Source organism: Emydura macquarii, unplaced genomic scaffold, assembly GCF_026122565.2.
Source record: "Emydura macquarii macquarii isolate MOO-44397 ecotype Brisbane River unplaced genomic scaffold, CSIRO-AGI_Emac_v2 contig_2897, whole genome shotgun sequence".
NCBI lineage: Eukaryota > Metazoa > Chordata > Testudines > Chelidae > Emydura > Emydura macquarii.
The window spans coordinates 43,388,644-43,413,158 of record NW_027133034.1 but is presented as its reverse complement, the minus strand read 5'-3'; the positions used below and the strand labels follow the sequence as shown (position 1 = coordinate 43,413,158).

The 24,515-nt window shown below is 38.9% G+C and overlaps 1 protein-coding gene across 1 annotated transcript in view; it reads right to left on the bottom strand.

The window, feature by feature from the left end:
- Positions 1-19,064: 19,064 nt before the first annotated feature.
- The window catches only part of EDIL3 (EGF like repeats and discoidin domains 3), a 378,557-nt gene continuing 373,106 nt past the window's right edge, over positions 19,065-24,515 (bottom strand). The window contains exon 12 of the mRNA XM_067568453.1: positions 19,065-19,451. Within this exon, the coding sequence (XP_067424554.1) occupies positions 19,302-19,451 (150 nt within the window). The 3' untranslated portion in view covers positions 19,065-19,301. The remainder of the gene's footprint in view (positions 19,452-24,515) is intronic.

Sequence of the window (24,515 nt, the reverse complement as noted above, 5' to 3'; positions counted from 1 at the left end):
CATTGCTTTGTCCACCACTTAGGCTTAATATTCAGCACACATTCATTGTAGTTCATTCATTTCCAATTTCACATCTTCTGTTTTTACCAAGCATAATTTTGACATAGTATCAGTATGCCCTCTTGTTTAGACTAATTTAGTCTGTCTACTTCTCATATTTTTTATCATCAGTATTTGTAGTTATAGGGTATGTGAAAGTTTTAAGATGTCCAATACTTGTTACAGTTGAGTTCACAGGTAGAGCAAATGTGTAGCCTTAGTTATCACAACAGCACTTATTGGTTGGTTCATATCCTGAGTCATAAGGATAACAGTATTCCTTATAATTGTTTATTATAGCTATGAAAAATATTTAATCTTGTCTTGAATACTTAATATCTAGCAACAGCGAGTTCCAGACGTCGTCATTTCTTTAGATTATTCAGTGAATTATGTTTTGTGTTCTTTTATTTTTTTTTTAAGAAAAAAAATCTTAGTTTTAAATTTGTATTTTAATTTCATTTGGCTTCTCCTTAAGTTTTGTACTGTATTAAAAGAAATAGCAAATGGAATTCAATATACCATAACTTTTAAAGGCAGAATCTGATTTCAAAGATGGGACAAAACTGGCATATCAGATACAAAGTCTCCCTTAATATTGAACCCACAAGTTATTAGGCTCAATATAGGTGTAACTGGGTGAAATTCTGTGACCTGTGTTATGCAGGAGGTCAGATGAGATGATCCAATGATCCCTGCTGGCCTGGGAATCTATGAATCAACCCTGACAAATTGAATATTCAGATTGTTTTGGATTTATACTTCCCAGGTCCTGACTTCACCGAGGCCTTCTCTAAAATATAAATGCCATGAGGAAAATGGTGGTTTCCATAATAGGACAAAAATAGAAAAGGAGTAAAAATTAAAATGTTGCAGAAACCTGAAATCCATTTCTCCACCTTTTCTGAAAACTGTTACTTTTCATACTAGCTGGGTGCTTCTTTGAAATGGCATCATTTCAACAAAAATTCTACATTAGTTAAATCATGTTAGAAAATGACTGTGTTACTAGCCTATTATATATTTAATCTTTGAATTGAACTAAACTCAGGTTTTCCTTTGAGGAAACATTTGCCCATCATTGTACTTCCTGATCAATACCATTTTGAAGGTGCCACTAAGTTAATTTATCTTTTTAGCCCCATATACTTGTGCAGTTTGGTATCTATAGAGATCGACAGAGGTAAATCTGTGTTTCTTAAGATGAAGTACTTCTGAAAAAAAATTGAGGTCACTCTAATTACAACCCCTCTAAGCTAAACATAATGCCTGCCTTTGCTTTAAAGAGTCTGCCCGCGTAATGTGACTTGAAAACTGATACAAACCATCAGTTTTGTGTACTCAGTGGGTTGAACTGACAGTCATCTGGAAAGCAGCTCGATTTATCTTTGAATAAAATCTACTCTAGTCAAACATCTTAATTTCCATACAGCCATAATTTTATCTGCTAGGTAAATTAATCACCAAATATGTTTGAGCCTCATAGCTTATGATAGAGATGGAGCAAAGCTAATACACAGCAAAGTGGAGTTTTCTTTTCGTTTTTCTATTAAGGGAAAGCTGAAGATATTGCTATACTGCTACAAGCCACCCTCCACCCCCACTCACACAGACGAGATGTGTGGATACTTGTATTCTGCTTCAGAGAAGAGTACGTTATTACTGACTTTTATTTACCTTTTCAAGAACAAAACCAGGCTGGAATAGTACTGATATACTTTACGTTTATCTTTAAATGTTGATTGGCATATCCAAGGCCTGTCATGCTCACACATCAAAGCATGATTTAAGAACATTTTCCTGGTATCCAGCCCAAGTTTTTCTTTCTTCAGTATCACCTCATTTGTCTTAGTTCTAGCATCATGGTCTCCTCCAGACATCCGTGTTATACTGGCTGAGACCTGGCCCTCTCTCTCTGTGACTATGCATATCTGTTAACATTTTCCATGGTTTTGAAGTGAAATGTTTTCAGTTGGCTGACTGAGTGTGCGCCAGTATTTCATGCTAAAAGTTTATGAGGCTTGCAAATGCTGAAGAATAATATTCTGACACATCAATTGTGTCAAGTTTCTCATATGAGAATGTTGTGCCATATATTTTCTTTGTGGCAGTAAAACACTAAGAATAAAATAGGGTACATGTTAAAACCAAAACACACACATTTATTATTATTAGGGCAAACCCAGAATTAAAATGAAAGGGGATAGGCAGCTAATTATAACAAAGATTGTGGAAACAAATGAAACAGGCTCCATGTCAAAGTTTACCTCAAATGTTTTCTGTCCTGTGAGAATCCCTCAGTGAGGGAAACCAAGAATGAACCTAATAAAAGTAGATTACTTTTGTTTTTTTTGAAAACTACATGCAGTTTCTCATAAAGAAAATATGAGCCCTCAAGTTTCAGCCCTAAATTACTCTGATCTGCTATGTCTCTGAAGACACTAAGGGAAAAAAACTCCAAACAATCTTGGAAACAGCCATTCCCTTTATAGAGAGAACAAAACCTAAGAGTTCTTTATAATTGTCTAAAATTGCCATAAAAGTTACTGCATTGTTTCAAGCTCTTGTTATTCTAAAATATACTGTGTGTGTATATATAGATAGTGTGTGTGTGTATCTAATATTTTTTTATTTAAAAAAAGATTAGATTATTGTAGCTCCGGAGAAACTTCTTTAACCACATGCTGGAAACACAGTAACCAAGGGATGGAGCTAGCCAATAAACTCTGCTGGATTACCAGTGGTACGATAGTTGCCATTCTAGACTTCACTTCCTCACTCTGACAGGAATATACAGTCACTGGCTGCACACCTTGTAATGGTTGGCATGGTCAGACAGGACTCTTGCCAGCATAAAATTCTTTCCCATGACAGGAAGTTAAAATAAATCCATCCATAATTGTTTCTTTCATGGGACAAGTGTATAATTCCAGTGCTGGTGTCAGGAATCCCCTTGCAGAAAAGGTAAAACAGTACCTTATAATTCAATATCCATCTCAAAATTCCAGGTGCCTTTTGTTTGGATCTGAAGGAGACTCCAGCAGTCTTTGGCTGTGCATTCAAATGTGAGCTGTACTCAGACCAGTTCTCTTCTGAAAATGTATGCGATTAAGAACTAAGATTAAGGGGAAAAATAAGATGATTCACATTCTTTTCCATCTGTGTTTTACACTAATAGCAATGCAGGAACCTTCAGGAATGGAGTGTTCTGTAAATAAAAATAAGTAATTTTGCATTCCAAGAACAGTTGAATTGCTTTTGATCTTGTATTGACTGTTCTATGTTTTTCAAACAATGAATAAAAAGTTACATGCATTTCACAAAGTGTGTTTACTGCAGTTCATAAAGATGCTTACATGCTGAAAAATTAGACTTCTGAGCCGTCTAGATGAAATGTCTTTAGCAAATCTATTTGCTACCATGTATTAACACATTTTCAAATATCACTTATCAACTAATGTAGAGCAAGACAATGGTGTGTAAAAACATGTGGTGAATCCTAGGACTTGAAATGGTCCCAGTGGTTGAAAGAACCGAAGTGAGGGGTTTATTTTAGTTTCTAAAAAATTAAACTTTTTAATGTTTAAATTTCTTTTTGGTTGGAAAAATCTGACTTTTATTTTTAAAGACTTTCTCCTTTTTCCCCCACCACTGGAAAAAAGGATAGAAAAGTTTTTGCTTTTTGCAAAGGCAAGAGAAAGTAGCAAACGTATGGAAATTTTGTTGTAGAAAGAAATAAAAAAAACCCAAACTTCGTTAAATCTCACACACACACGCACACACACACACAGAATTATGATTGGCCTTTTGGGTAGTGTATAAATAAACACATAGCTAAGTCTTGCTTTCCTAACTGTTAATTTAGAAGATCTGCTTCTGACCTAGGCTTACCACCATATTGATGACTGTATGTTTGCTGTGTCCTTTACTTTAGTGAAAAAAAACCCAATGACATTTATAATCTCTGCCATTCAGCCAGCCAATGACTGAGCAAAACTCCTTCAATTTTTTGAAGCACAGGTGGATGGAAGTCAGTTTAGATTTTTGGAATGTGGAGCAAAGATTCACCCTGCTGATGCTCAACAAAATTTTAAGATGGGCCCTGTGCATAATAGTGTGAGGTCTATGGGTGGGCTTTATAATTTGACTAGCAAACATTGGACTTTGAATTTACATCATTGGAAGTCAATAAAGTTTTAACTTCACTGGGGGTAGGATCAACTCCTAATTTAAGGCATAGTATCCCTATGTTATTATGATTCATCAAGTCTAGAGAGCATCTTGATGTAATATTGTTATGCTGATGCCTAGTAACTCAATTTCTTCCCCTCCCACTCATTTGCATTACCCAGATCTAATTTCCATTGCCACTCAATCCATACACTAGCTCGGTCAATAGCAACATTACATACTTTGGGACTCAATTTGCCAAAGTACTTAAGCACATGCTTAATTACCAGTACATTCTCAAGTCCCAGTCAATGGGATTTCAACATAAACTTAAATTTAATCACATAAGAACAGCCATACTGGGTCCAACAAATGGTGCATCTAGCCCAGTATCCAGTCTTCTGACATTGGCCAATGTCAGGTGTTTCAGAGGGAATGAACAGAACAGGTAATCAAGCCATCCATCCCATCAGCCATTCCCAGCAACCCCTACCTATCCTAGCTAATAGACATTGATGGACCTAACCCTCCATGAACTTATCTAGTTCTTTTTTGAACCCTGTTATAGTGTTGGCCTTCACAACATCCTCTGGTAATGAGTTCCACAGGTTGACTGTGTGAAGAAATACTTCTTTTTGTTCATTTTAAACCTGCTGCCTATTAATTTCATTTGGTGACCCCCTAGTTTTTGTGTTACGAGAAGGAGTAAATAACACTTCCTTATTTACTTTCTCCATACCAGTCATGATTTTATAGACCTCTCTCATATCCCCCCCGAGTCATCTTTTCCAAGTTAAAAAGTCCCAGTCTTATTAATCACCTCTCATATGGAAACTTTTCTATACCCCCTACTCAATTTAGTTGCCCTTTTCTGTACCTTTTCTAATTCTACTTTATCTTTTTTGAGATGGGGGCAAGCAGATCTGCATGCAGTATTGAAAATGTGGGTATACCATGGATTTTTAAAGCGGAGTACAATATTTTCTGTCTTATTATATACCCTTTTCCTAAGACATCCCAACATTCTGTTAGCTTTTTTTTTTTTTTTTTTTTTTTTTTTTTTTTTTTAACTGCCGCTGCACAGTGAGTGGAGGGGAGGCTTTTTAACAAGCCCTAGGTGGGAGGGGCTGGCCTTGATTGGCTCCAGATGTGTTAATTAACCTGGAGTAACCCCTGTTCAGCTACCATGGGAAAAGGGAGCTGCTGCTCCTGGGGCTGATCCATGGGCCCTTGAGAAAGTACTCTCTTGTGGGGGCCAGACCTTCCTGCACCCCTTGTTGCTGCTGCTATTTGGGGACTCTGCTGGCCTGCCTCCCTGCAGGCAGTGCTGCTGCTACCACCACCTGTGTGGGACCTTTCCTGGCCAGCTAGACCCTGCTGCTGCTCCCCCAGAGCCTGCTGTTGCTTCCTGGAGAAGGAAGACCATCATTGCTGCTGGGGGAGAACACCGGATGGGTAAAGAAGATTGTGGCAGGGGGTTGTTTGTTCCTGGACTGAGTGGCTTTACCATCTCTGCTCTTGTGGTGGTGGGGGCAGTTCCGGTTGTTGCTGTGGGGAGATGGGGGAGCGTTGTGGAACCCTCCCCCTGATCCATCTACTCCCCACCCCACCACCACCGCTGTTGCCCCCTTCACCACTCCCACCCACCACCTGCACAGACTCAGCCACCTGCCTCCTGCACCATTTGGGACTGTTGCAGCAGCAAGGACTTTTTTTCCACCACCTGAGCGCACATGGGTGCATGTGCTTCCTTTCCCCTTCCCCCCTTGGATTTGCCCTCCCTTCCCCAGCTGTGTTGGGCTAGAGGGCCCCCCCCTCACCCTCTACTTTGTCCTCCAGCCTCTCTGAGGCAGTTTACCCCCCCTCTTTCCCCTCACAGACTACCCCACCTGCCCCTTGCTTCCCACTTTGTCTCCCTGCTCCTATTTTTCCCAGAGTTTCTTTGATGTCCCGGCCCCGGCCTTTCAACTTTTGTTGGTTTCCCTGTCCCGTCTAGCCCCTGTGGTTCCCTTGTCCTTTCCTACCCTGTCCCTGGCTTGTGGTAAACCTGTTTCTCCCCCCCACCCCCCAATCCCTTTTTGCTGCTTGTCCCTGCCCCGCCGCACCGTACCTGTTCTGTGTGCCCATGCTCCCCAAGCACAAGTGAGCCCCTGCAACCCACTTGTTTTTTTTGTTGTGCCCCTGCTCACTGCATCCCCTGATGCCTTTGTAACTGCCCCGCCCCCTCAGTGCAGCTGGAGGAGCTGGCACCCTCTTCCACCCCAAACAAGGCCCTTGTGACCCTTCCTTATTGGTTCCCTCCTCCTGCAGCCTTCCTCTCCTTCCCTCCTTGTTCCGCTCTTTTTCCCCAGTGCTTGCTCCTGAGATCCCTCCCTGTAAGTACCCTCTTCCCCTACCTATGTCCTAGTGGGGAGGAACAGTCAGTCCTTCCCCACCCGTTTGCCTTTGCCCACCTCCTTCGGAGCTTGCAGCAGCCCCTGCTCTCAAATGGAAGGGGAGATTCGGGGAGGGAGGGGGACTCCTCCCCCGGTCGACCCTGTCCTGTGTCCTCAGCCTGCTCCCCCACCCATTCCTGTGGCTACCACTATGATCCTGCATATTCAACTAGCATGGCCCACACCATATTTTAATATAATACAAGTGAAAAAAGTGGAGACAAACTACTGTCCTAATCTTGTGAACAATTATGCATGTACTAAACTTTACACATACAAATAGGCCTATTGACTTCAGTACAACTACTCATGCTTAAAGTTAAGCATACGTGTAAATATGTGTAGGATTGGGGCCTTATGATGTATTTTAGTATTGTGATTTTATTGGACATGGAGAAAAGGCAGAAAATTAAGCTTGTTACAGGTGTATTTCCTTATCACATAATACATTTATCAACTTCTATTTTTAAGTTTTCAGATCTCAGTTTTGTTTCCATGGCAAATTCAACTTAAAACTGGGGGGGGGGTGTGTTATTTACTAGCAATTATTTTTACTTTGCTCAAGCTAAGTCTTTTTACTCTTTACTATCAGCTAGTAAACATAATAATGAATGGGGGAGTGAAAAGTTCACAGCTACTTCAAAGAGATTAAATATAAATATACCCAAAATAATAATATTACTACTAGCCAGACAGCAGCAATGTGAGTTAGTCTTGAAGGCTGATTTTTAAAAACTGACTTTAAATGGACAATGTTAAAAGGGTTACTTAACCATCTTGCACCTATCAAGGCCCTGGGAACCATGCTCTGTGAGGCGTATCTCCACCCGCTTGCATATGGAATTGACACAGAAGCGTGTATGGCATCGCTCATCGTCACCTTTTCTCCCTCTGGAACTGGTAGACTTCTGTGCATTATCTAGGGACTGTGCAGGAGATTGGAAGTAGTGGAGCATGAAGGTGTGGGAGGATGTGAGCACAGGGGAGGGAAGAAACACCATCCCCCCCCCCCCCCCCGGCCATCTTTCCAACTCCATAGAAATTAGGCAAAAGAGATAATATAACCTGGAGCTGCAGCATCTTTTATGTTTAGTTCTCCCAGTGTAGCAGCTGCAACCAGAGGAGTCACTGGCACTGCAGCTCCAGCATAGCAGCACTGCCAGGGAGCTGGGGTTGAGAACCTGTCAGATGCCAAAACTGGGGTAGAGAACAGGCAGAGGAGCTCTTTGAGGGTCACTGGGCCTCACAGACATTTTTGTCCAGCGGGATGGATGGAGCTATGTGACTTGCAGATGGGGCTATGTGACAGGAGGAAATCCTTATGGAAGCTTCCTGTCCAAGGACTCTCCCTTCCCCCACTCTGTTTTGGTCTGCTTTTTCCTCCGGTGAGGTATGATCTGGGCAATGGTTGTGTTATTATGGTGAATGTGTAGTTTATTACATTCTTTACAGAAACGCTCAAAGGTACACTGGCATAAGTTCAAAGATGCTTCTGAGATATATATGGATGTAAATAAGAGCTAAAGCTGGCTTCTGATGTGCACAGTGATCATTAAGACAACAGCATTGTGATTGCGCAGTATGCAAATTTCACTCATTCATTAAGATGTTGCACACCATGGAAGATTATGCACAAGAGAGATCAAGTGAGTATTTTTAAATCCAAACCACATAGATACCTAAAAATGGCTCAACAACGCTTAAATATTATTGTAAAGTTAACTGAACTACAAACTGAGAGCAAAGGTGAAATAACAGGACAAACGGTTATTTTATCAGAAACTTGTAAGCCCCTTAACACAGGCCTGTTATGCAAGTATTTTAGCATCATTACTGGGACAGTATAGACCCAATTTTTCCACCTCTACTCATATTGAATGGTACTTACTTACATGAGTAGCTGTACTGAAGTCAAGGAATCTACCCCAGTTACTATTTGCTATTCAAGATAAGTTAGGGTGGCCAGATCAGACCCTGTATTTGTAGTATTTTTTACTTAAAATAATGAATGGAGAACAGCTGTTTTACTTGGTATAATGGGCTTAGGGAGCTGGCTCTTGCATAGTACACAAGTTATTTTAAATGATAGTTAAAAGAAGTATTTCCTGCAGTCCAGTCCACTATTTGACTTGGGTAAAGACTAGTCCATTAAGAGATTTCTCACCCAGTAGGCATTAATCTAAACAAAATGTAACCGGCCATAAAAACCAGCATTGACCACAAATACATTTTTTCCCAGTCTATATAAATGGCTGTGGCACAAGTTGGGAAAAGGTTGCTAAATGTTTAAAAATAACTAAACCATTTTAGTTGAAGTGCAGCTTTCTAAACTATGGGCAGTTTATTGGGATTTGTTTATCAAGCAATTCATATACCCACTCTGTATTTACAGGTGTAAATTATGCATACCATTCAGTCAGTTCAGAGGCTGCGGCAGGACTGAACACATTTTCCTTCACCACATCACACTTTTTTCTGGTTTGGTTTGGTTTTGAATGCTGCTTTTAGACTCTACGAAATATTTGAAGAATGCGACGGTTACAGTTAATCATGTTTCAGTGAAAAGCCATTTGTTAGTAGATGGCTCCTCTCCCACTGCAAAATCAGTACCCTCTATTACAGAACAGAAATTAGAAAGAAATTGAAAGGTGATTACAGATATTATAGACCATTCAAGGTGTGTGCAAGTGTCATTTTCTATATATGTATATTATATAAATCTCAGGTTGGATTCTTCTGGAATTAAACATTTGGCACATACCTTTAAAGTCACATCATTACATCTACATTGAAAAATTCTCCTTACTTTGCTCCCACTTCAGTGTTGGTGTTCTTAATGTATTTAGATGTACTTACAAATCTCATAATAAGAACAAAGTGACTATACAATGGGCTGTATGCAGTGTGGTTGTAGCTGTGTTGGTCCCAAGATATTAAAGAGAGAAAAGATGGGTGAGGTAATATCTTTTATGGGACCAACTTTTGTTGATGAGAGAGACAAGCTTTCGAGCTACACAGAGCTCTTCCTCAGGTCTAAATTGCTCAGGTTTGGGTTAACAAAAGTGTTTAAAAAAAACAAAACAAAACACACTATTATACATCTATATAGAAGGAAGGCTAGATTCTTGTTCCTCACTGTTACTCCAGTTTTATATCCGTATAACTCCATGGTCTTCAAAGGAGAGACTAACATGTCAGTATGTTTTACCTCGGTTTGCTCCTATTAGTACACTTACAATTACATTGAAAGTAGTAGATTTATTTTTTATCAAAAGAGAAATAACTGTTCCAATGGCGTTTCAAGGAATGAAAGTCAGAACATAAGAGTAGCTGGAGGGTCTTTTTGAAATGTTAGCCATTGGATGCTAAGTAGAGGAAAGGTGTTAATGACAGACTTTTAGACATGCAATCCTCTGGAAAATTATACGGGGGGAAAGAGTCATAATTACCTCAGCTGGAGTAAATTGGCATAGCTCCAAGTCAACTGAGGATCTGGTCTATATTTTGCACGTACCATCTCTGTGAATGTGCTGAGACACACAAAAATATCTCAAACGTTAATGATGTGTTCATTTGGAGCCTTCCAAATTCTGCAGCGTAGGGGCCAGATCATAAGAACCTCACTCATATGGTGGGTAGTTACCTGAGTAGCCCCAGTGACTTCAGTGGTACTGTTTGGGTAGTAACTGCCCACCAGTGAGAGAAAAATCTTCACAGTTTGGCTCTTTGAAAGGACTGTGCTGGGTTTGCAGGCTCTGGCACAGAGTTAGGATGAACAACCAGCCCTCTTCAATAGCTACTGAAAACACAAAGGGCCTTTCCATCCCCTACAATGGGCTATTCCCACAATGGGGCAGAAATCAATAGTAGCCTGGGCTCGGTGGTACTGCCAACTTCACTGAGGGGGGTGGGCCTACATTTGCCATCACCACTACTAATAATAGTACACACCTTCCAACTTCTGCAGCAGAGATCCTACACCTCACAACTTCTTTTACTACACAGTCCTGACTGATCCCTAGAGCTGGTGCTGTGCTGATTGAGGCAGAAGTCCTGTGGAAATTAGTGTAATAAAAGACTGTAGCAAAATGCATTCTCACAAGGCGACCCAATTAAGGTTGCACAGGAAACCTTACTTCTGACATTCTCTAACTTTCAAGTGCTTGACTCTGCAACTTTAACACCACACTTTCACAGTGGGTTGCATGGCTATTTGCTGAAAGCAGAAGGAGGGTGAGACTCAGGAATGTTGGGTTCCATCCATTCCCAGTCTTCATCCACAGTTCCTCATTCGATCTGAGAACCCTTCCATTTCCCCCACCAACTTCCAGTCTTAGTCTTCTTTTCTCCCCTGTTCAAGTCTGAGACTCACTAGACTCCTTGTCTTAATCTATTTCTTTGCCTTCCTCCATTCCAGTTTTCGTCCCCTCTGCATTTGAGTGCCAGCAGAGAATGGCATTAAAAGCACATTAGAGACATTCTGCCTGCTTTCATTTCCAGGGCCTGGCCCCACCCTGGCCTGGAACAGCAATTACAGGGAAAGTCTTTCTGAGCCCCGTTAGCCCTGCGCTGGATAGAGTCTGGTCACATGGAGGAGCTGTGAGGGGATGGAGAATGTTCAGTCACTTTGTGGAGATGGCACATACAGAGTCAAGTTGTCACTGGACTTGTGAGAGGCTTCTGGGTGCTCAGTCAGAATGGAATCCGGAGAGTTTAGCTGCTAAAATTGAAGCAAAATTTGGGCGGATTTTCACAGGGATGGCAAAAGGTACATTCTTGATACAAAGGCCACCTGCCTGCCAAATTTCAAGTCTCTGCTCCAGTGCTGTTCAAAGAAAATATTGCCATAATTTTTTGCATAAGGAAAGCAATATACTTTTCTCCAGCCTGAGGCAGGCACCTGCCATGTAAAATTTCAGCTCAGACAGTTAAGCAACTGAAAACAGGGTCTTATAATAGGACTTGTTGGGCAACCTTAATAATATGCAGCACTAACCAGCCCTCGCTATAATTTTGGCTAGAAGAAAGTTGCAGTGCCATGGCTGGATGTAATGGTGAGTGCCAATACCACTTTTTAGTTGTACAGTGCACCATAAATTCTGAAATGCACAAACAGAACTTCCAGCAGGAAAGAACATGGTTCACACAGGACAACCCTTGCTTTCTCAGTTCTGCTGAAAGGAAGAGAAGAAAGTAGAAGGTCATGGGTTGACTTCATTGAGACTCCATTAATCTTCTCAACATCAGAAGGTTGGCTGGGAATGAAATAGTCTCTTCTGCTCAGTTAATGGGTCTGCTGATGCACATTGGATTTATATAGATAATGTCTTTAAATGTCAATGGGGACTACTCATATTTCACCCTGAATTTTTAGGGTGGGTTTACTTAATAGGGGATAAGCTAAATGGAAAGGAAAGAGCTTGAAAGGGACAGCCCCATATGTTTTCTGTTTACTTTTCCTGTTCATGCAAGCTGTACAATATAAGCATATAGAACATACATATATATGGCCCTATTCAACACATGTAATACATGTTTCAATAGCTTTGTCCAAGGTTATGTGTCAATGGCCTTTTCTAATCAAGTTGTCAATTAGTATTTGTCAATTAATTGTGGATCACACAACATAAGGACACTAGTTCCTCAAGCTGAAAATGCAAAAGCGAATATACTTCAAGGGAAAAATAGGATGGACCCATGCAATGGAAACAAGCAAGTGAAGAAGATTCAAAATTAGAATGGTGGGGGGGGGTGTGTGTGGTGGGGGGCAAAAATAATCCCCACAGAGGGGCTACCTTGTGTGGCTGACATTTACAGTGTACTCCACAGAACTCAAGCAGAATTGTTTGATATTTTTTCATAAGGTCGAACTCTTTCACTGTTCTTTTAGCTCCTTTGAACAACATCCGTTCCCATCCACAAGCCACACTCTCCTTCAATATTAAGCACATGTATTTTATGTCTGACAGTTTATGTGCTTAACTGCATTTATTGTGATCAAGACAATAGAAAATACAACTCCATACCGGAGTTTCTATATTGACCGTTTGCAGTGGCCCAGAATCTCAGTACAATTCAGGATGTTCCTTTTATTCTGCTTTTGATTTTCCAGTCTGATGCAAATGTTTAGTGACCTTTTACACCATCCTTTGAAGGCTGATTTTCTTTATCTAGTCATGTGAAGATGAGAAACATGTTCACTAACTTATTGCCTGATGCACAACCTCAGAGACCCATGATGTATCAGCTTTTAGAGCAGCAAAGGAGACAGCATCAGGAGTATTAACATGATGAATAGACTGCACTAGGGCAGTTCTCCTGGTTGTGCTATTATATTGGGTTATTCTTGTCTCTAATTTATACAGAGGGAGGCTGTTTCTAAAGCCCAATGATATATATGTGGTAAATTGTGTTTTGCTCATGTACAGTCTTACAAAGTTAATTTATGAGACCAAAGAAATATTTACACGTTCTTGCATTTGAAATAATGATTCTACTCAAGCATTTATCTAAACCTCCACCAAATACTGGTCCAGGTATATACCATCAAAGAACAGATGGGATGTAAAGGTGTACAAATAAAATGTATAAAAATGATAACATGTAAGTTCCTCTGTTACACTTTATATCACTGACCTGACAGCATCACAACATCAGTTTTCTGCAATGTATAGTGTATTTTCAACCAAAAACCTTTTTTTTTTTTTTTTTTAAAAGAGGTGAAAGTGTATTTGATCTAAGTCCTTCTATCACTATCTCATTCCCTTCCTCCAGCTCCTCCCCCCCAATTTTATGTGACTTATCTGATAAAAATAACAGGCATGTACTTTGATCTAAAGTTCAAATATATATTTTTGTTTTTACCAACACAGACACTGGGGGCTACATTTTTTTATAACGAAATAGTATACTGACTTTCATTTTAATTTCTCCAGTGTATTAGCCATATGTATAGCAGGATGGACAGTGATAAAGCATTATTTTTCTGAAAAGGATTATGCATTATTTTCTGTCATACATTCATTGAACACCATGTGAGGAGGTACAAAAAGTCTTTCACTCCTCAGTTCTGAAGGAGCATGCCTTATGTTTCACATTCCTGAAAACATGCAGTTTCTAGCCAAGCCAAATAGATTTAAATGGTAAATATTGCATTATCCTTTCTTTTCTGTATGCACCTACTTTCTTGCTCATTTTTTAATACTGTTAGTGATATGTAGCCAATAATCACAACATCAATACTGTGGAAGACCTTTCTGTTGAAAGATTATTATGCTGCTTAGTGTTCAGAATGTAAGTTTGCAACAGAGATAATGTAATTGTTCTTCATATGTAGGATATTCATTGCTTGTCTCTTTGTTTCCTTTCTCAGAAATCTCCTTTTCATATATCGCACTGCAGTAAACCAAAGCAGATCTATGTTTGCGTAGATGTTTATGGCTATAGTATAGATGTGGGTAAACTGTCAAAGTGTGGAGGCTCACTTCAGCTATAATAAACACACCCAGATTTGATACTTCAGCTGAATCTCTTAAATATACAAAATTAAGAGATAACAGCTTTTCTCAAAGTATTTTGGCATTTCTACTTCCATTACTAGGCAGAAGCATAAATGACATAGTCAACCATGCTCTTTTGAACACTGGAAACATTCCATTCCAATTATATTTGAGTTTTGATTGAGCACTCTAGCTGGTATTTTTATCTTCTTCTTACCATTTCACTGACCCATGGATGGGAAAGTGGGGGGGAGCAAGTGATATATCCCTGGAAAATGTGATTTATAGGAAACTAGATGGTGCCCGTACATTTCTGATGACCATCCAAACAACAGTAAGATACAAAATTGTTAGTCTCCCTTGCACTTTTGAATTTTTTATCTGAAATAATAAAGACACATTACAACAGTTGATTGCACCAAGGACAAAGATACCTCCCACAAAGAGCCAAAGACTTAATTAAAAAAAATGCCATTTCTATCTATATGCTGCATTCACTGCCATTCAGACAGAGAAAATTTGGGTCTTCAAGGTTTTTCATTATAACGGCTTCAAAAATAACCTCGTTTTTCAAAAGTTTTATTGTTAAGTTCGAAGACTAGACAAGGTCATACTGGTTTAACATCATCCTACATGTTTTAAGTATATACAAAAACATTTGAATATTACACAGCTTGAAAGGTTGCAAAGGTCATTGTGTCTGAGTTACTTCTGTACCCAGTTGACACATCAGAAGCCAGCACTGAATATTATATTTCATATTTGTTGTATAGCAAAGATACACTCATTAGTATCCTTTGTCTTCAAAACTCACACTAATTTGTATGCAGTCATTCCAAAAGAGAAAGTCAACCTAAAAATCAGAATCAGTTGACGTGATAAGCCCTTAATAGAATATAGATCAAACTAAGCTTTGCACCTTGTTTTATTTCTCAGGCTATATAGCACATTATAGAGCTATAGAAAGGTGAAGTCTGCCTACAAATATTTAACTGGTTCAGGGTGAAATTTAATTAGGAGAGCATTTGTACTGCAGTTCAGTGGCATTGTTACAATTTATATAAAAGTTAAGAATTATTTCAGAATGTTCTTTCAACCTTTCTTAAAGAGACATCTTCTCTGCTTTTTCTGTGTATGGAACTCCCATTGCTTTTAAGAGGTGGAAATGGTGGAATCAGTATAGATTAGGTCTCTTAATGTCAATGAATTTTATGTAGACACGGGGTAAAAAAGAATTTAAAAGAAAAAATTCTTAAATGATGATTATGGGCCAAATCTGGCTCTTAGTTGTTATGTTAAATCTGAAGTAACTTCATGGGAGTCAGTGGAATTATTTCAGATTTAGACAGCTGTCACTTGGAGCAAATTTGGCACTATGTCTGTGCAATGCAGTTTAAAGAAAGCTTTCCAGCAACTAAAAATCAAATGATGTCACTAGAAAAATCCCCAACACAGCATTTGAAAATGTTAATGTATCATATATGATTCTTTTATAAACCATCACAGAGCATTATCACAATGTATTGAGCTTTCTCTTTGGGCTCTGAAGAATGAACTGAGGAAGGCCGACAAAAAAATGAATAGAGGGAAAAATTCAACTCTTTGAAATATTATGAAATAAGAGAAATGTCTAAATTCTATAACGTAATGTTGCTTTTTTATGTGCTGATAGACTTGAAACATAATTAATCTCTAAGCCAGGATAGAGTAATTCAAATTCAAACTTTAAAATATCAAGTACTACTAAACATATAAAAATTACTTATGAACATGGCAACTAAATTAAAAAACAACACTAAAACAAATTGCTGATTTAGAGAATCTACTTCAGAAATGGCCTCCCATTTAGTGGGCAAAGTCAGATAGAAGTCTACATGCTATTATTTATACCTACAATTAAATGTGGATACAAATTTGTGCTCAGAAAGTAGGAGGCTAAATTGAGACCCCTTTAAATATCAGGCCCAGAAAAAATTCAAACATTACTACCCAACAACTTTTTTTTTGAAGATCCTAAAGTGCAAAACATGGGCAGTATGTAATTTAACTGTATACCAGTCCCCATTTTTCCAACAGTTTTTGCTCTTTAAAAATGCCATTATGATTGACTTTCTCTTTAAAATTGTTCATTACGATTGAAGACCACTCCATATATACATCATTAAGGAATGCTGCTAACACAGTTACAGACGAGACAGTAACAGTCTAGTGGCTTTTGTTATGCAGCACAAAATAAAATAAAAACAAACCAAAACCCAAAAACTTAGCAGTGTTGCACAGGACCTCAACATTTTTACACGTACTTTCTTTTACCGTTATAAGACTCTTAATTAAAATCTTTGAAAATCCATGTCTAAGCCTTATAAAATAAATACTTGTATAAATACAGCATAAGGGTTAAGTAATTTTATGGAGGCAGGTTTTTATTTATTCATTTTTAAAAATTCAAGTAATTGGAGATATGCCATCAAGGCCACAAAACAGTAACAAATTTTTGTTTCAAAAATTCCTCACAAATTTTGAAGGTCTTTCAAAGGGAAATTTTCTCTTTGTGAAGAATATGAGATTATATGCAGGTTGTGAAATTCAAACTGTTTTGCTTTTTGAAGTAAATTTCTCCCCTTTGCAGGTTATGGGATAACTACTTGTATATCTGGGAAGCAGATCTCATATCTCAATGATGTTATAGCTTCAATAAAGTGTAATGGTGACAAACAGAAATTCAGCATTACTTGGTTGAAACATGCAGCTCTATATATCTACATCAGCATGTTATGAAATTAAAGTAGTGAAAATAATCAGCTATCCAATGTTCCAAACAACATTAGTTTAGATAAATAAAAAAGACCCCCATCTCTCTGCTCCAGGAATTTGAGAGTAAAGTAATAATATAATAATACTACTTTGCATCAATATAGTACTTTTAATTTGAAGAACTCACTGCTTTACCAAGTTGAGTATCCTCATCTCCTTTTACAGATAGGGAAACTGAGGCAGAAGTAAAGTGACTTGCCCAAGACTGCACAATGAATAAGCAACAGAGCTGGCATTAAAACAGAGGTCTCCTGATTCCCAGTGTTATGCTCAACCCATACGCTGTCTCACATGCTGCAAAAAAACTGCTCATGTGAAACTTTCACAGAGAGCTAATGTAACGGACCCTACCCGCACATCATAGGGAACATGTGCAGCTGGGCTGCATCCAGCTACTACACAGTAGGAGGGAGCGTAGTAGGTGTGGCCTGCTGCTCCCCTCTTACAATGATTGTAGTCATATACTCTCTGTGGACTCTCAGTCCATATTCCTGACATGCTCCATTTACAGCATTGTCCTGTGTGGGCTCTCTGAGTTTGTTCCTCCATGCAGCAGACATGCAGCTGTTCAGCAGCTTTTGTCCTTATGCACCTGCAAAAGACACCTTAGAATTGGGTCCTATCTGACTAGGATGTTGTTAAAACAATGTAACATGTGTGAAGGGACTAGAAAAGAAAATTCCGTGAATAATGTTATGAGCTGCATGAAATCTTGGTGTGGGCAGAGTTAAAAAACCTCAGCGAGGGGATGGGTGTGAACATGCATACGTGCGTGCGTGTGTGTGAGAGAGAGGGAAGGGACAACAGAGAACAGAAACTGAGACACAGGCAAAATGGAAGAAAGCCAAGCAGCAGCCTATGAACATAGTGTATGACCCTGGAAAAAAGCTAAAGAAAGAGTTTTGTGGGTGTGGTGTTGGCTAAAGAGGCTTGGAGTTGTAAGCTAAAACTATTCTTTTGTTTCTGATTTCTCCTGCATTTGGAGAAACAGGATCTTGAACCTTCCTTCTCAGTAAAAAAAAAGATCGCATCAAAGAAAATATCAGTCTCCATCAATTTCTGCCCCCACTGGAACATCCTCACAGCCCTAAACTTTGACTAGCCATCTAATCAAAAAGGGGCAACAATGACATATAGTGAACAAAAGGAACAATTTCAGGCCGCGCAACACTCATAGATGTGCTATGGTCAGGAGGGATCTCAAGAGTCCAAAATTTCCATGCTCCTCTGACAGGTGAGTTCACATTCTGCAGGAACTTCCTGGCCAGCACCATGAAGGGAGCATACCACAGCAGTGTATGGGGCTAGGAAAAGTGAGCTGTGTGTATTGACACCTATTCCTGATCCCACATGCACCCTCCCTGACAGAGATTTAGGAGGCTTCTGGGATAAGCAGTTGCATGGGCAGCTCTGTGGAGAATGCATGACCATCCCTGAGCAAGTCAGAATATGGGCACCTCATTTGTTTTTGAGGCATAAATGTACACCTATGTCTATGCTAAAAGTATTCAGGCCTTGAATTTGGTCCACAGTGTCTAATCTTAGCCTCCTTGAAAAAAATAAAATTGCGAACTGAATTCATAAACTTTGCTTTAACAAAGTCATCAACTTCATAATATACTGATAGCAGATTTTGTTCCACTTACAAATGAGTCAGTTCTTTTAAAGAAAACAATGCTAACAATGAGCTTAATGTAAAAAAGACAGAGACTATGTCCACAGGATGCATAATATAAAGTAAACTGAGTGGACACAAAATGCAGTTGCATGGACTCTGTAGTGTAAATAAAAGCAACGAAAGGTAGTTCGCAACATCATGAGTACTATATACCACAGAGTACCTTCGAAAATGTGTGTCATAAATATTGACAATGTTTGATAGGCACAAGGGAAACAATATAATGCAGTCATCCCAGAGAAAACTTATTGCTAAAAGCTGCAGTATCTCTTTTTGCAAGTAAGATGACAGTGCGATTTGCAAACAATGTCAGCTCAGTGTTTCTAAAGCTGCAAATGAGCTTTTTGATGCTGTTTCTCCTTCCTTGTAAAAAGGATGCTGCTGTTCTTCCCCTAACACATTTCAACCAGTGTGAGCAACTCAGAAGAAAATTGGAAAGATAATTGTACAGCAAAAGGGACAATACTGTAACAGAGTTAAAGGACAGAATCAGGTTGGATCCTTTAAAGGGCAGGCTTAGACCTCCTTACAAAAGACAGTGGCCTACCAAAAAGTGAGCACTTTTTCATGAAAAACCCATTCAATTCCCTACAGGTTTTGCACAGTTTCTTCTACAGAGATACTTTTAGGAATATAGAGAATTATGTTGTCAGAGAAAGATCCTCTTCAGTCCTCTTCTGTGCAGCCCAGCAGCTCTGACCGTAAAGTGATCCTGCCATACCACGACCAGGGGAGGATCCTTATGTGCCGTGCATATATTGGAGGATCAATTACATTCTTTCTGTGTGTGTCATTGTCAAAATTTCCTTGGAAAACCTGGAATGTAAGAAACAAAAAATATTATTTCTGCTTGTGTTGTCATTGGTGAATACTAAATCATGGAAGGAAAAGATTTATGTTTTTCCCAAGTAATTGAAAAATCTGCTGACTTCGGAAAGGACAATTCTCCAATACTGCAGCAGGGTCTTTTTCTCAGCTAGAAGCTTCTTTTTGCAAGACTTAAAATGGTCTCCAAAAAGAACTTGCTCAATACTTGTACAAACAATACAATTTAATTACTTTCTAACAGTACTTTGGTAAGTTTTTGTCTCCTCTGAGAGTCAGGAAAGTGCTTTTTATAATAATACCAGACACCAGAAACAGAAAACATGTCAAGCTGAAATAATGTCAATTTTCCAACTGGGGGGTGTTGCATGACTGCATCAGCTTTGCTTAGAGCAAGGGTTCACAAACATTTTCCATAGCGTGGACTACCTCCCCTCCTACTTGCAATTGCACGGACTGTCTCTCTTCTTATTCATAACATCCCTCTGGCAACTACAGAACTGCAACTGCTTACATGAAAAATTAATATGGAGAAAGTAAAGTATTTTTAGCATCTTTTAATGTGATTTAGCAGTTGGACTTAAGATAAAGAACCAGCATCGTGTGACTAGCCAACTCTTTGTGGACCACTATAAGTGCTTCATGGACCATTAGTACTTCATGAACCACAGTTGAGAACCTCTGGCTAGTTGGGGCTGGACCCCTAAGCAGTGATCCAGCAATCTGATATAGTACATCCCAACTGGCAAATGAAAGTATTACCAAACTCAAGACTTCCAAAATTAGACAAAAAACCAAACCCAATTCCAACATAAAGTTCACACTGTATGGGTTCCTGCTAACATGCTCCAGTCCTGCACATGTGCTTTGTGGAACCCTCTACTAGTATCACTATGTGCTGAAAAGAGTGGGAAACTTACAAGAAAATATGTCCAGAGGCTGAAGGAATATGGAGACACAGGTATGGAAGTAGGAGAGGCAGGGAGGGCAAAAGGCAGAGGGTGGACCAAGCGTAGAGCCGCGTAACAGGAGGAGGATTGTGAGAGGCAGGTTTAAAGTGCTTTGATGGGAGAATTTAACTGTATTTCAAGTGTTTAAGGTCTGCTGACTTAGGCTTTTGAGTCCGGATACTCAGTTCTTTATGAGGAGACTGAGTCAAGGTATCAGGAAAAATTTGATAACAGGGATTAAAATTTAGTGAGATTGTAGTGTGAAAATTTACCCCAGATTCACAAAGGAAGTAACAAGGTGAATATATCAGTTAAGTCAATGGGAAATAAGCTAACTTACTCTAGGGATTAATTTGACCCTTAAACATCTACAGGATGAGCCATTGTTATATTTAGTTCTATATACGATACTTACATGGTCACCTCTACCATAGTATTTGAGGGTCTCACAATCTATGATGTATTTATCCTCACACCTCTGTGAGGTAGGGAAGTACCATTCTCCCCATTTCACAGGTGGGAAACTCATGCAGATAGAGACCAAGGCTAGATTTTTAAAGGTATTTAGGCACCTAAAGATACAGGTGGGCATGTAGTAGGATTTTCAGAAGCACCTAGGTGTCTAACTCTCATTGAAATCAATAGGAGTTAGGTGCCTACATACTTCTGAAAAGCTCAGTAGGTATTATGTGCATCTCTAGGTGCTTAAATACCTTTAAAAGATAGCCAGAGGTCACACAAGAGATCTGCGGTGGAGCACATAATTGAACCTGGCTCTACTAAGTATGAGGGTAGCATCCTGTCTGTTAGACTAGCTATCCCTCTGGTTATCTTCGTCATCCCATTAATCATTTTAATATGTTAGTTATTTGTAATAATTTTAAAAGTTTCAACTTTAATTCCAAATAGGTGTATGTTAATCATTCTTTTCAAATGCAAGGATACTTTGACAGAACTCGATCCTACTCCCATTACATTAATAACAAAATTCTCATTTGCTGCAATAGCAGCCTCACAGGACCCACTATCTATTCTAATATTCTATCACAATTTTAAATATTAACATTTCCTCATATAACTATTATTTTACTCACTATCTATATATTTTTGCCCTCCATTTTGCATTTAAAATATTCCAGACATTTTCTCTTTTTATATCGGGGTTTCTATTGTTGTAGAAGGGTTCAAATGCTAAATGCTAGCCATTGAGGGTGGGATTTTAAAAAGTGCCTAAGTGATTTAGGAACACAAGTCCCATTGACTCAGCATGGTACTTGAGCTCTGAATTCACCTAGGCTCTTTTGAAAATCCCATCCTGAATTTCCTTCTCTCCCCCCTCCACACACACTTTTTCTAGTCCACCTAATATTAAACTGCAAAAATAAAACTGAAACATCAGCAAATATTTCAGCCCTACACTCCATGGATGAAATCCTGGAGCCATTTAAATCAGTGGGAGTCTTGCTATTGACTTCATCCATCCTAGAACTCCTGGCTGCAAAAGGGTTTTGGTCTGCAGCAGTTGCCTGATCTTACCTGCACATAGGCTAATCTGCTGCACAGCCAACATCTGCAGCCTTGCTCTAAAGTTGTATCAAAGTCACTAATATTTTAAAATTAAATATCTTTTTAACTTAGCATTTTTTGCTTAAATTGGACTTTGAGATAAATTTGGTAAATCATATCATTGTTTCACAGAGTAGAACATAACTGAAGAAGGGTAGATATTTCATTTCATCACAGGTGAGTACAGTTTGGGCATACAACCTATTCTGCTGTAAATTCACTGATGAGCAGAATCTCATCTTCAACTGTCAAAGAAAAGTCAGAATATGAAAAAATTGTCAGTGGTTAGTGAGAAAATATATAACTGAATAAAAAAAGCTGAATACTCTGCAGCTTACATATGATGGTTTTCTGTTTTGTTCTTTTAGCTAGAGTAAAGCAATATATAAATCAATATGTTGACTTCAGTTTGTGTTAAAACAGTGTAGGATTTTTTCCTTAAGTCACAATAGCCACAAGTTCATTTTAGAGACATCATTTTTGTTGGGAGGATGGCAAAGATATTTTGAGATGGAATATTCAACGTATCTGGAAGTTTTTCATTCCCTTCAAACTTTGGCAAATTCACTTTTTATTTTTGATCACCAGAACACAAGGCAAGAGGTAGAAAAGCAATATCTGATGGCTTTTCAATGTCCCATAAAAAAGAAAAAGTGCTTTTAGTTCCTTCTTACTGGACAGGTCTCCTACGACAACTGGCACTCAGTGGCAACTCTGTTGGAAGTCTTAGCAGAGATGCCAAAGCCTGAACGGATGGGGGACTAAACTACTCACGCAGCCCTAAGAATGGTTCTTTCATGCAATGTTTACAAAGTAGCACAAGAAAATCTACACTTCTGCTCTCCATGCTGTATATACTCCTTCAACATAAAACATCTTTCTGAAGTGCTATCAGTCTGGCTCCTTGAATGATAAACATGCACCCTCTATGAGTGATGCCCTTTCACAAAAGATAAATTTGCCTTATAAACTGGCACCTAGTTACTATAGAGATAGGCACATTACAAGTGCATGTGTAGTTAAAATAGATTAGATTAGACTAGAGAGATAGAATACTGAGAAAACAACACTAACAGGCTAATGAAAAAATATATTTATCATCGGAGAACATTCGTACACTGAGTGCAGTATTGATTAGATAAAGCAGCTGGAGCTTTGGGATAACAAAATTGCTTCTGACTTTCAGTTTCTTTCATTGTAAGGCAAGCTTGATCAACAAATGTTGCACTGTGGCAAAAAACACCACAAAATTTTCAAGTGATAGCTATCAAGGGTACTACCACTACCCATACAGTTTTTCCCCCCATTGAAGAATCATATGAGCTAATAGTGATAAGTAGAAATGGCTAAAAAAATGATAATATATTATTGCAATTTTTAAATGTTTTCTGCAAAATATTTGTTGAAATGTCCAAATATTTTACCCAGCGCTGATGGTAACCAAGTATAAAAAATACTGCAAAAAGTTTACACCAGAGAGCTGATGAGAAATTCAGTTTTTTACTGTGGAAGATGTAGATCACAAGGTAAACTGAACTATAAGTCTGATCCTGATAGGACCTTTGTACCTGCAGATTCCTGCAAGAGTGTGGAGCCCCACTGAAAACAATAGGGTCTGTACTTGTGTGTAGGCCCACACCTGCACATCTCCATGCAAAATTGTGGTAAAAGAAAGGTGCATTAGATAAAAACAAAAAGACATCTAATTCTTAATTAAATGAGAGCAGTGTAATTGACCAACAAAAGGAAAATAAGAGTTAGGAAAATTCTTTTTCTAGTTCATTGGCAAATTTGCTTGTACTTGGAGCAAAATACAAATTTCTAAATCTGGAGTGCAGAACATTTTGCAGCTTGATACAGAACCCATCTCCAAGGCTATCTTCTGATTTGCAAGTTAACACTAAAGTGTGTCACTTGGGTTGGCTTGATTGGGGTGGGAGCATTTAGTATATTGTGTGACATCAGTATGGCAGAATCATAATAATTTGTGTGAGATATGTCAGGTACTGTTAGAAGGGATATAGCATGTTGAGTAAGATACATATACTCATGTTCAGGTATTATATGTGAAATGGAAGTTATGAATGTATTTGATATTTCTGTATGTCAATTTGGGCTGCCTGGAACACAGCCCAGACAGAGAGGCGGCAGAACAATAGCCTGCTTGATGGCCCATTAAGACACTCACAGATGCAAGGGGCCCAGGAAGAAACTAAAGGCATACCTGAAGAGTTACCAGGATTGGCCCATGTGACTCTGGACTCCATTTTAGTTCTTGTAATTTCCACAGGCCGCATGGCCAGGGACAGAGGGTATATAAGATCAAACCCCAGAAACCATTTTGTCTTCTATCCTAAGCTTCAGCTACCTACCTACCTACCTATCTCTGGATCAAGTCATCTGAAGCTGTGTAACAAAGGACTGAGACCCATCCAGGTACTAGATGCATACCAGAGGGAACTATACAAACCTGCAAATCCACATTTCTTCCAGAAACCTGATGTATATGGACTCTTAATCATTTGTATGTATGTGATTG